This window comes from Phaseolus vulgaris, chromosome 9 (assembly GCF_000499845.2).
Source record: "Phaseolus vulgaris cultivar G19833 chromosome 9, P. vulgaris v2.0, whole genome shotgun sequence".
In the NCBI taxonomy this organism is placed as follows: Eukaryota; Viridiplantae; Streptophyta; class Magnoliopsida; order Fabales; family Fabaceae; genus Phaseolus; species Phaseolus vulgaris.
This window is the reverse complement of record NC_023751.2, coordinates 14469075-14481839: the sequence shown is the minus strand read 5'-3', so window position 1 is coordinate 14481839 and position 12765 is coordinate 14469075. Positions and strand designations below refer to the sequence as shown.

The 12765-nt window shown below is 36.4% G+C and overlaps 1 protein-coding gene across 1 annotated transcript; it reads left to right on the top strand.

The window, feature by feature from the left end:
* Nucleotides 1-5447: 5447 nt before the first annotated feature.
* LOC137820226 (cellulose synthase A catalytic subunit 8 [UDP-forming]-like) lies at nt 5448-11766 on the top strand. Its single transcript, XM_068624184.1, has 13 exons — nt 5448-5931; nt 6123-6178; nt 6279-6330; nt 6414-6561; nt 7160-7432; nt 7696-8041; nt 8180-8317; nt 8879-9004; nt 9086-9298; nt 9555-9789; nt 9885-10084; nt 10213-10566; nt 10905-11766. The coding sequence occupies exons 1-13, from the start codon at nt 5754-5756 to the stop codon at nt 11490-11492; spliced, it is 2907 nt and encodes a 968-aa protein (XP_068480285.1). The 5' UTR covers nt 5448-5753; the 3' UTR covers nt 11493-11766.
* Nucleotides 11767-12765: the final 999 nt, after the last annotated feature.

Genomic DNA, 12765 nt, shown 5'->3' with positions numbered 1-12765 from the left:
GGATTGAAGTCTTGGACACGTGTTATGCCCTCTCTTTTATGTTTTTACTGGAACGTGTTTTAAATATGATGGAAAAATATAATAAAAATGTTTATATAAATAGTTTTTTTTAAAGATTTTATCCTTATTTGTTTAGACGGGTGAATTTTTCTTTTACTATTTAAAAAAATATATTTTCTAATATTTTTTAAGTTAATTATTTTTTCTTTTAAAATTTATTCATTTTTAAAAATTTTAAAAGTAGAAAGAAAGGTACAATCTCCCTCCCACTTTTAAATCATGTTTAAAGGGTGGAAAATATTTATAATAATTTTTAAAAATAGACATATTTTTTATTAGATATTAAAAAATAGTATTTAATGTTTTTTTTTATAACAACACTTGCCATCCCATTAAAAATATCATAAAAAAAAATATGGAGGATAAGACGAATCTCATAAACTCATGAAAAAAAAAATGAAAGAAACTTTGATAAAATTAAATAAAGATAAGAAGATAAACAAAAATATTAGCTTCCATTAAGACAACAAAAAGAGGATCAATTAAATTGACTATCATTGGTAGTCGGCACTAATAATAAAATTTTATGATATTGATATATATTACTACCATTACTTTTTCTTCCGCTTTAGGAGGACGTTTTGATTTTCTTGAGGTTTGAACTAGTTCATTGTCTTTGATTGTTGAGGTAAATTTAACAATATTTGTTGTCAAGATAACCAAATATGACTCTTCAACCTATTGTTCATCACTTGAAAGAGATTAAAAAATTGATAAGACTAAATCTTGAGAAACAAATTTAGAAGTAACCGGTTTGACATAAACTAATTTAAGACTTGTTGCATTAGTTGAAGATTTAAGATAAGACAATCATTTTAAAAGACCATAATTTTCAAGAGACAGGGAATAATTTTTTGTAGCAAATCATTTGAGTCAAAGACATCCCCCAAAGAGGGCTATTAGCAAAAGTATAATCCAATGATCTTAAACCAACTTTATATCTCCAACATATTTCTTAAACTTTTGACCAACAAGAGATCCATCAACCTTCTGGTCAACAACAACTTCAATAAAGATATCAAGATCACTATCATTTCCTCAACATCCATTACCCGTTTCGGTTACGGATAGGTACATCATATACGCAAAATTTTGTCTCTTTGTGACACCAACCACTTCCTTGTGAGGAACATCTTAGTTTTTTTAATCTCTAAAATCACATGTTTATATTGTACAATAATGAGTTTAGACAAAATAATAAGCGATTTGACAATGTTATTGAAGTTATCAAGATCTTGTTTGCAATTAAAAATACCATACCCTATCATTTTGTATTGAGAATTATATGTTATCATTTAAGAAATCAATCAATATTTTCAAATTTGAATTTTTGAATTTATAAAAATAATTAATAACACTTTATTAAATCATATATGATGTACAAATTAATATGATTTGTTTTCCATCTTATTATTTCTTTCACTTTACTTAATTGTTTCTATGGTGATTGGGTTAGTGAGATGTCCAATAGTTTCTCTACCTTAACATACATAGTAAAGAAGTTTGGCTTAACATGCATTTATTTTTGTTTGTTGGATTCATGTGCATCACTTTTACGAGTATTCCTTTCCTTTCTCCACTTTCTCTCATCACTCCAGCCTTATTTGGATTTTTTTAAAATTTATTTAAAGTGAAATAAATCTAGATTAAATTCACTTTTCAATTAGATTAAATTCATTTTGATTTGGATACAGGCTAATCTGATTCAACTTGGGCTTAAGCAGACTCAACCTATACTTGGACCGACTCGACCTAGATCTAGACTGAATCGGCTAGATGTATACCCGGGCCAACTCGACAAGACTTGGACCCAAGCGAATCTGGTCGACATGGGCCCAGGACAACTCGACTCAACATGGATCCATAGTGACTTGGCTTTACATGGGCCCCGACCAACTCAGCTCGACATCAACCCGACCGACTCGGTTTCACATCAACCCAGACCGACTCGGCTCGACCCGACTCGACATTGACTCAACATCGACTAGGACCAACTCAGATCAACATGGGTCCGGGCCAACTAGACTTGACATGGGCTCGGAAGACTCAACTCTACATGGGCCCAGTTCGTTTCGGCTCGATATCAGCCCAACCGACTTGGCTCGACATCGGCTCAGGCCGACTCGATTCGACATTGTCTCGACCGACTCGGTTTGACATTAACCCAGACCGAATTGGCTTGACATCGGCCAAGATTGACTCGGCTCGACATGGGCCCGGGTCGAATCGACATGGTCCCAAGCTGACTCGGCTCGACTTCCCCCTAGATCGACTTGACTCGACATGGGCTCATGCCGACAAGGCTCGACATTGGCCCGAACTGACTCGGCTCGACTTTGGCCCAAACCGACTCAACTCAATAATGGATCAACATGGGCCCATACCAACTCAGCTCGACATAGGTCCAGATCGACTCAACTTTGGCACATAGTGACTCGGCTCGACAACAACTCGACTTTGGCCTATACTGATTTGGCTCGACATCGACCAAGGTCAACTCGACTCAACATGGGCCCGATCAGACTCGACTCGACATTGGCCTAGACTGACTCAATTCTATATGGGATTGGGCCGACTCTGCTCGATTTTGTTATGGACTGACTCGACTCGACATCGTCCCGTACTGACTCGGCTCGACATCATTATGTACTGACTCGACTAGACATGGGTTCGGGTAGCCTCAAATCAACATGGGCTCGGACCGCCTCAGCTCCACATGGGCTCGGGCTGACTCGACTCGACATCAACCAGGACGAACACGACTCTAGTTCAGATAGGGTCGACTCGACTCTACATCGACCTGGACCGACTCGACTGGACATGGGCCATCCCGACTCAGATCGACATGGGCCCGGGTCGACTCAGTTCAACATGGGCAAGAATCGACTTGGCCGAACATGGCTCGGGCGGACTTGGTTCGAGATGGGCCTGTGATGACTCGCCTTGACTGTGGCCCAAACTACTCGCCTTGACTTGAGTCCAAATAGTCTCAGCTTGAATTTGACCCGGACATACTTGGCTCAACATCGTCTCGGACTTACTTGGCTCGACAATGGCTCGACATCGGCTCTGTTGGACTTTTTCTCGATATCGGCCCTAGCTGACTCGGCTCGACATCGATCGGATTGACTCGACTCGACATCGATCGGATCGACTCGACTCGACATCGACCTAGACCGACTCGACTCAACATCAGCCAGAATCGACTCGGCTTAACATGGGTTCGGGTTGACTCGGTTCGACATGGGCCTGGCCTGACTCAGCTCGATATGGGCCAAGACCAACTTGGCTCGACATGGTTTCGGATCGACTGAGCTCGACATCGTCTCGGGCCGACTCAACCCGATAGGGATGCGAGCCGACTTGGCTCAACATGGGTCCGAGTGGACTTGGCTCAACTTGGACCTGGGCCGAATAAACTCGACATGGGCCCAGATCGTCTTGGCGTGATGTGGGCCCGATGCCGGCTCAACTTGGGCTCTGGCCCACTCAACTTAACTTGAGTGAGGGTTTACTCGACTGACTTTTGCTCGACTTTGCTTGAGTTTTGTCTGGGCCGACTCGGCTTGAGTTTGGCTCGAATCGACTGGACTCGACTTTGATCCGAACTGAATCGGCTCAATATTGGCCTGGGCCAACTCGACTCGACATGGAATCAAGCTGACTTTGCTCCTAAGCCCAGATTGACTCGGCTTATCCTAGATCGGGATCAAAGTTAAAATCCAACCCAAAATTCATTTTGAATAATTTAAAAATATATCGAATTTTTATCTAATTTTTATCTTATTAAATAGATTGGACTTAAAATCCAAAAAATGTGAATTTGAATTTGAGATAAATCCATTTAAATAAATTAAAAATAATATGTATTTAGATAATTATGGATTGAATTTGGAAATTTCAATTAAACCGGTGACTCGATATAGAGAAAAGAACACACACATAAGGAATTGCTGAACCTCCGATTAAACTTGAAAAGAAATAGAATTTGAAGTGTTGGGTCGTAGAGGAAAGAGAATTTTTGCATCTAGCAGTGAGGAAAGTCAAGACAAAGATAACCAAAAACTTTCATGTCTGCGATGATAACTAGAATACAATCCAGATTTATGCTTTCCAAAATCAGGAAGAATATATGAATTATATCGAGCTTGATCATGTCATTCTGAAGAAGTATTGGTGGAAAACTCTGGATTTTATAATGAACACATACAGCCAAAAGACCTAACTGTTTTTGGATTTATGGCTTGATTCTGAAGCATAACAAATTGCATTAAAATCTTATACCAGCCAGCTATTTATTACAAAGATTTCTATATATAGAGCCACTTAATTAATCTTCTTGTACTTTGATTTTGAATTTGGCAGTAGGTCCAACTACATCTAAGTACTGATGATTTTTGTTTATTTATTGATATTTTTATCTGTATCTAGTTTGGTTTAGTAACTTCTTTTTGTTTGTTCTTCCCAATATGAACTGTTTAATGATAGATTGATACCCTATATTCAATCACATACGTAATATTCATATCATATTCATACATGTTTTCTGCTGAACTTTGAAGTTACTCTATTTCACACTGTTGTCACTTTTTGTGCAGACATCATGACATTGCTACATAAAAACTACACAAACACATACTATATAAAAAAATATTTTATAGTATTGAAAATTCCTTTAGTTATTGACAACGTGAGTTTATGTAATTATAATAATGATACATAAAATAAAAGGTTGTAAATTGAAAACATGAAAGGACGTTGGAGCAACTTTATAATAGAAACGTGTATTTTGGTAGTTAGCACCACAGATCCCAACTGTTTTAAATGTTAAGTATGTCATAATAGTTAGTGTAAAAAAAAATACACTTGATAATAGATGTAAAATGAAAATGATTATAGTTATGAAGAGTTTCTTAAAAGCTTAGTACAGAAAGAAATGGAAAGAAAAACTGAGAATAGATTATAGTTTTCACCCTAAATTGGTCACTTAAATACTTGTATACTACTTATGGATATATATTAGTCGCAGTAGAAGAACATCTGATTATATAGCTTTCTTACCCAAATTAATGTATATGAGGAAAAAAAAGTTGAAATGAATTCTTACCAAGAAATTGAAAATATTACCTACTTTTAATCCCTATATCTTAACAGCTACATTACCCACACTAAAAAACACCTTATCAAAATTTTCTTACATAAGATAAGATTATGAATGTCACAGTGATTCCAAAAAAGTATTGTATCAATGCTTATATTACGTGTAATTTGATTTATTTTATGATGTTTTTATGGTAGAGCTATTTTAGTACCTGTACCTATAATATTCCTTCTGGTCAGTGGTCGTGAGCTTGTAGTTTAAGAGTTGTTAGTTAAAGACGTACCCTGCACAACCGAAGCATTCCTTATAGTTCCCGCAATAAATTCAAATGTTTAATTTCTTAAAAAAACACCAGACGTTGCTTCTCATCTCTCACTGTCTGTCTCTGAATGTGCCTTTGTGTGTGAGCTACACAATGAATGACACCAACCTCCTAACCTCTGAAAATGATCCACCACATTACCATCACCCTCCACACCCTTTACACCAGAGACCACCCTCAATGAGTTTATTCATATAAAAATCCATCAGAGCATACACTGAGAACCAAAGGGTCAGTCGGAGAGCGATTTTTGGTGGACCAGAACCAAAGATGATGGAATCCGGAGCTCACTTCTGCAACTCTTGTGGTGAACAAGTAGGACATGATGCTAATGGGGAGGTGTTTGTGGCTTGTCATGAGTGCTATTTCCCAATTTGCAAGGCTTGTTTTGAATATGAAGTCAATGAGGGTCGTAAGATCTGCTTGAGATGTGCCACTCCCTATGCTGGTAAGTGGTAGCCCTCTAATGTCTGTTCCTTCTTTCACTTTCTAACTCATTCAGTGAAGATTCTGTGATTATACTCATAACTCATTTTAATATATAAAATAAAAAAGTCGTATGAATACTAGTTCATCACATGCTTTTTTTGTTTGGGTGAAATAGCCTAAGATTTGTCTCCTTTTGTATATATTTCATAGATAGAGCAAAAGATGATGATCAAACCACTACGGCTGCCCAGATCAATGTTTCTCAGGTAATTCATTATTGAAGGTGCAAAGAGTCATTAGTTAGCCTTAAATTTTTAGTGTCAAGTTTTTCATATCTGCCTTACAATCTCTGCTTGCATTATGTAGGATGTTGGGCTCCATGCTAGGCATGTCAGTACTGTGTCCACAGTGGATAGTGGTAAAGAGAGACTTGGCCCACACCTTCTAGTATAACTTCTTTAGAACTTTCTTTTGATAATCATGATCTGTTTTTTCTTGTAGAACTGAATGATGAATCTGGGAATCCTATCTGGAAAAATAGAGTGGAAAGCTGGAAGGAAAAGGATAAAAAGAACAAGAAGAAAAAATCTGCACCTAAGGCTGAAAATGAGGCACCAATTCCACAAGAACAGCAGATGGAAGAAATACAGTGAGTTCAATGCGATATGTAACATATTTTCTGCAGGGAACAATACAAGATGTGTATTGAAATAACATCCTTTTTGGAAAGCTAAAAGTATTTCAGACCTTAATTAGGTTTATTTTAAGAGAAGCTATAGAAGAAATTAAAATAGTTCCTTGTAAATTGTGGTGAGGATGAGGTAGAGTTATTTGGTTACACACATGGAATCAGACACAAAATGGTTAAGAAAAGTACATGTAAGGACTAAAATCAAAAAATTGTTTGAGTTCTTTCATTGACTAATTTCTCAACCTTGTAAGTATTCTTGTATTTTCCTTTTTGGAATGCTGGTATATGTAGGATTATGTATCTAAACACCTCAGCATCCTAAATTCCTAATAGTGAATGAAGAATAACAAGCACTAGTTCCTGAAGTTAATTGCCAACTTTTCATCAAATTATTATAATTCATCTGGTTGTAGTTGAAAGATTAGTAGTAATATGATAATGAATATTTTCATGTGGTTATTAATTTTAGTGGCCTTTCTCTATCATTTTAAAACTTGCCCATAAAATTCAATATATATATATGATGTGCATGGCTTCATGCTGATATATTTTGCAGGTCCTCTGAGGCTGCAGCTGCTGAGCCACTTTCAACCATTATTCCAATCCCAAAAACAAGAATCACACCATACAGAATTGTGATAGTCGTCCGACTTATAATATTGGGTCTTTTCTTCCATTATCGAGTTACAAATCCTGTTGACAGTGCTTTTGGTCTGTGGTTGACATCCATCATCTGTGAGATTTGGTTTGCATTTTCTTGGGTATTAGATCAGTTCCCTAAATGGTATCCGATCAACAGGGACACTTTTATTGACAGGCTTTCTGCAAGGTAAATACGCAAAGTTGTAAAACATTTGGAAACTTTGATCCTTGTACTTCAAGATTTGAAATGAAAAATCAATTGAAGTGGATTGAGAAATGTTCCAGTCTTTCTTTCTTTCTTTCTCAGTTTATTTTTGTGAAAGGTAATCTGTGCAAATGAAATGAATGGATAATATAAATTGAAATAACATCTAAGTTGAATTTGAGAATGATATTCAGTTAGTTTATATTTTGGATGCTTGAATGCTCACTTCTGTACTGTCATGCCAGATATGAAAGGCCTGGTGAACCCTCTCAGCTTTCTGCTGTGGATTTCTTTGTCAGTACAGTCGATCCTCTGAAAGAACCACCGTTGATCACTGCCAACACAGTGCTTTCTATTCTTGCTGTGGACTACCCTGTGGATAAAGTATCCTGTTATGTGTCTGATGATGGTGCTGCAATGCTGACATTTGAGTCCCTTGTGGAGACAGCTGACTTTGCAAGAAAGTGGATTCCATTTTGCAAAAAGTTTTCGATTGAACCACGAGCACCTGAGTTTTACTTCTCTCAGAAGATTGACTACCTTAAGGACAAAGTACAACCTTCTTTTGTGAAGGAACGTAGAGCAATGAAGGTAAGCATTTGAAGTTTCATATATTTACTATGACCTCAAAGTCAGGACAACCTTGATGGAACAATTAGAAAACATGACTTTCCACCTTTTTCTATTCAAAGAGAAACCTCTTCATGATTATCTCTGCTTTTCTTCCAGAGAGACTATGAAGAGTTTAAAGTGAGAATTAATGCTTTGGTAGCAAAGGCTCAGAAAACACCAGATGAAGGATGGACTATGCAAGATGGAACCTCATGGCCAGGAAATAACTCCCGTGATCACCCTGGCATGATTCAGGTACATCCATTCATTTTGTGTGTACTCAAACCTCAATTCTGACATATCAGATGCCTGATTTCTGCAAATTGGCTACCAAATTATTTGGAAGGAGCAAATGTGGAAGTCTAAAAGGCCAGTACTTTAATGGAATGCTATATAAAGCTAATTATCTACTTTGTGTAGAAGATATTAACACATATTCAGCTTACAATAAGCTTTCTTCAATATGATTAGTTTTTAAATTAATTAGGGCTTCACCAAGTTAAGCCTTATGTATATTTCTTCAATATCAACAATATTTGTTCTTACTTTTTCTTTTGTTGAAAATGAGTGCTCCATTTTAACATTCATAAGCAATTGGTTGTTCTATTCTAATAATAATCACTCTATTTTTCATTCTGAGCAAATAATATGAAGAAATTTTTGAATGATTGTATGGAAAGTGAGAACCTCCTCTGTTTTTGTTAGATCGACTGTTCTATTGATCAATTATTGGAACAAGTGCATGCCATACTTCTACATGCATCTTCATTGAAAAAAAACTGAAATCTGAGCAAATTTTCTGTTTGTCATTTGCAGGTTTTCCTTGGACACAGTGGTGCCCATGACATAGAAGGAAATGAACTTCCCAGGTTGGTGTATGTTTCCAGAGAGAAAAGGCCAGGTTACCAACACCACAAAAAGGCTGGTGCTGAAAATGCACTGGTATGGTAGATAATTGTACTAACATTCTATGTAAGGTCATTAAAATTTTATAATGGCTGATGCTTATTTGGACTTATACAGGTGAGGGTGTCTGCAGTTCTCACAAATGCTCCCTTCATTCTCAATCTTGATTGTGATCATTATGTGAACAATAGCAAGGCTGTTCGGGAAGCAATGTGTTTTCTGATGGATCCAGTAATGGGTAGAGAATTGTGCTATGTGCAGTTTCCCCAGAGATTTGATGGTATTGATCGTAGTGATCGATATGCCAATCGTAACACAGTTTTCTTTGATGTAAGTTAAATAGAATAAACAGTTTCAAAACTTCATACACATTGTAGGCTCAGTGTGGTAGAAAATTTAGCATCAAACAAGTATTAACAGCTTTGATGTGTTTTCTTTTTGTGAATGATGGAGTTCAGTTAATTTGGAATTTATCTGCTTCAATATTGTCATGGTGTTGAAGAAAGTGCCTCTGGTGGCATAACTTGTATGAAGTAAAAATCATGGACACACATTTACTGTAGTTTCCTACCTTGATCTCTTTCAGGTTAACATGAAAGGGCTTGATGGCATTCAAGGACCTGTATATGTGGGAACTGGATGTGTTTTCAATAGACAGGCACTTTATGGCTACAGCCCACCTTCCATGCCCAAATTACCGAAATCATCATCCTGTTGTTGCTGTCCCTCAAAGAAGCAAACCAAAGATGTCTCGGAGCTTTATAGAGATGCAAAGAGAGAAGAACTTGATGCTGCTATTTTTAATCTTAGGGAGATGGACAGTAAGCACATTTAACTTTGTGAATCAGTTTTACTTAAGCACATAGCAGAGTCTTGAATGAGGAAAATGCTTCTTGCCTCTTATTTTGTCTTCCAGATTATGATGAATATGAGAGGTCAATGCTGATTTCACAAACGAGCTTTGAGAAAACATTTGGTTTGTCCACTGTTTTCATTGAATCTACACTAATGGAGAGTGGAGGTCTGCCAGAATCATCTGATCCCTCAATGCTGATCAAGGAGGCCATTCATGTTATTAGCTGTGGATATGAAGAGAAGACTGCATGGGGAAAAGAGGTTACACTCAAATGCCAATGCTCTTCACCTGTGATGATGTTTTTGTTACCACTGGGAATATTATTCTAGCTACATTTACTACATTTTACCTTTTACTTATTTGATCACATGTTCTCTTGTTTGCTCAGATTGGATGGATCTATGGTTCAGTGACTGAGGATATCTTAACGGGTTTCAAGATGCAATGCCGGGGATGGAGGTCAGTTTACTGCATGCCCTTAAGGCCTGCATTCAAAGGTTCAGCACCAATCAATCTTTCTGATCGATTGCACCAAGTTCTTCGATGGGCCCTTGGATCAGTTGAAATCTTCTTCAGTAGACATTGCCCCCTCTGGTATGGTTTTGCAGGAGGTCGCCTCAAATGGCTGCAGAGACTTGCTTACATAAACACCATTGTCTACCCGTTTACATCCCTTCCTCTCATTGCTTATTGCACTTTGCCTGCAATTTGCCTTCTCACAGGAAAATTCATCATACCAACGGTAATTCCTTGACTGTATTTAACAGTGCTAAAAATTACTAATGCATGATAGAGTGAAGATATTTTTACAAAAGATTTATATATGTAAAAGTTTATTGACTTTACTGATAACTATGATAATTATCTTAAAAACAGTACTAACAGTAAATATCTATTGAACTCTAGAAGATATATTTGTTGTTACTCATTAATCATTCATTAAATTCGTAAGGAGAAATGTCATAATTATGCGTAATGAGTAATTACACAACCAATGAAAACAGTTTTAGCAACAGATCAATATATCCATAAATAAATTAAGGTCATTGCACGAATGTAACATTTGATAATTTGATGCAGCTTTCCAACCTTGCAAGTGCCCTCTTTCTTGGACTTTTCCTGTCTATTATAATCACTAGTGTGCTTGAGCTGCGTTGGAGTGGTGTGACCATTGAAGCTTTGTGGCGTAATGAGCAGTTCTGGGTGATTGGAGGAGTTTCAGCCCATCTGTTTGCTGTGTTCCAAGGATTCCTCAAGATGTTGGCTGGTGTTGACACTAACTTCACTGTCACTGCCAAAGCTGCTGAAGACAGTGAGTTTGGTGAACTATATATGATCAAGTGGACCACACTCTTAATTCCTCCAACCACCCTTATCGTTATTAACATAGTTGGTGTTGTGGCTGGATTTTCTGATGCACTTAATGGAGGATATGAGTCTTGGGGACCACTTTTTGGAAAGGTTTTCTTTGCCTTCTGGGTTATTTTCCATCTTTATCCATTCCTCAAGGGTCTCATGGGTCGCCAAAATCGTACTCCAACCATTGTTATTCTGTGGTCAGTGTTGTTGGCCTCTGTCTTCTCTCTGGTGTGGGTGAAGATTAACCCTTTTATCAGCAGAGCTGATAGCTCAAGCCTCTCCCAGACCTGCATTTCTATAGATTGTTAAGTCACACACTACTTACATAAAAGTTTTGACCATATGTTAAAATATGGATGATGATTGATGATTGATGATGATTTGAGCCCCATTAGTTCTTTGCTGAAATGTGTAATCATGTTAAAAGTAAGGTTGCAAACATCGTTGTTACTTCTTTTCCATGCGTTGGTCGAATTTCTTGTGTAGAGATCAAGCATTGACTCATTGTATCAATGTAAATTAGTGATTTTGCTTTCCATTTAGATATTGGAATGATATGGAGAAAATAAAGATTAGAAAAATATGTTTTCACTCTCTCATTCATATCTCATATCTCATTCAAATTCATTGTTTTAGTAAATTTTGAAGTTTTTGAAAATGTAAAATGTATATCCACACACAGATATAGAAAATTATTATTATTTATTATAATATAAAAAATTAACTCTTAAATTAAAACTCTAACACACGTAATTTACATGTAATAGTTTAAGTGATTTGTATTATACGTTTAATTTATACTGTTATTATTGTAATAATAATAGTAATCCACAATTTATGTGTATAAATAACAATGTTACTCTTTCTCCAAGACATGCTCTCCAACCTTTAATTGCACGACCAGTACCTCAAATTTTAACCAAAGTAAACACAATGGTCGATGCAATGCAACTGTCATGTCTTAATTGCTGGAGTGGTCGAGCCTAACGAACTTTCCATCTCCATCAACCACTTGGATTATCAATCAAACTAGAGATGGACCCTCCAGTTTTTGTGCCTTCTGTGCTGTCTCTATTACAATTCACAACAATTTAGGAGAAGTACAATTTGCTGTTCTCCTCTTTTCTTCTTTCTTTATTCTAATTACGTTTGTCAAAGATGGTGGAAAATAGATATCTTGTCAAACATAGAATTTATCACTATATTATATTAGAAATAAAACTTTACTTTCCTGTTCTTTTAAAATAGTTGGTGTGAAAGGAAACAGCACAAGAGTCATCAGCACTTGATTAATTAATCCAAATTAAGTTTATATTTTAAATGCAAGAATGAACTTATCTTGCAAGTTTATCATTTATTTCTTATAAAAGGGATTAAAGAGAGTAGTAAAAAATAAGTTACACAGTGGTATTGTCAAAAGAGGTATTGCCTTCAAAAATATTTTGTCAAAAGAGGATTTTGAATCAATTTACCTAACCTAGGTTTCTCAACTCGATTATACTTGAAACTTTATTATGATGATGAGATAGATCCAAAAAATTGTCTAACAGTAAAGGGAACTAAAACAAGTGAAAAAGAAGAA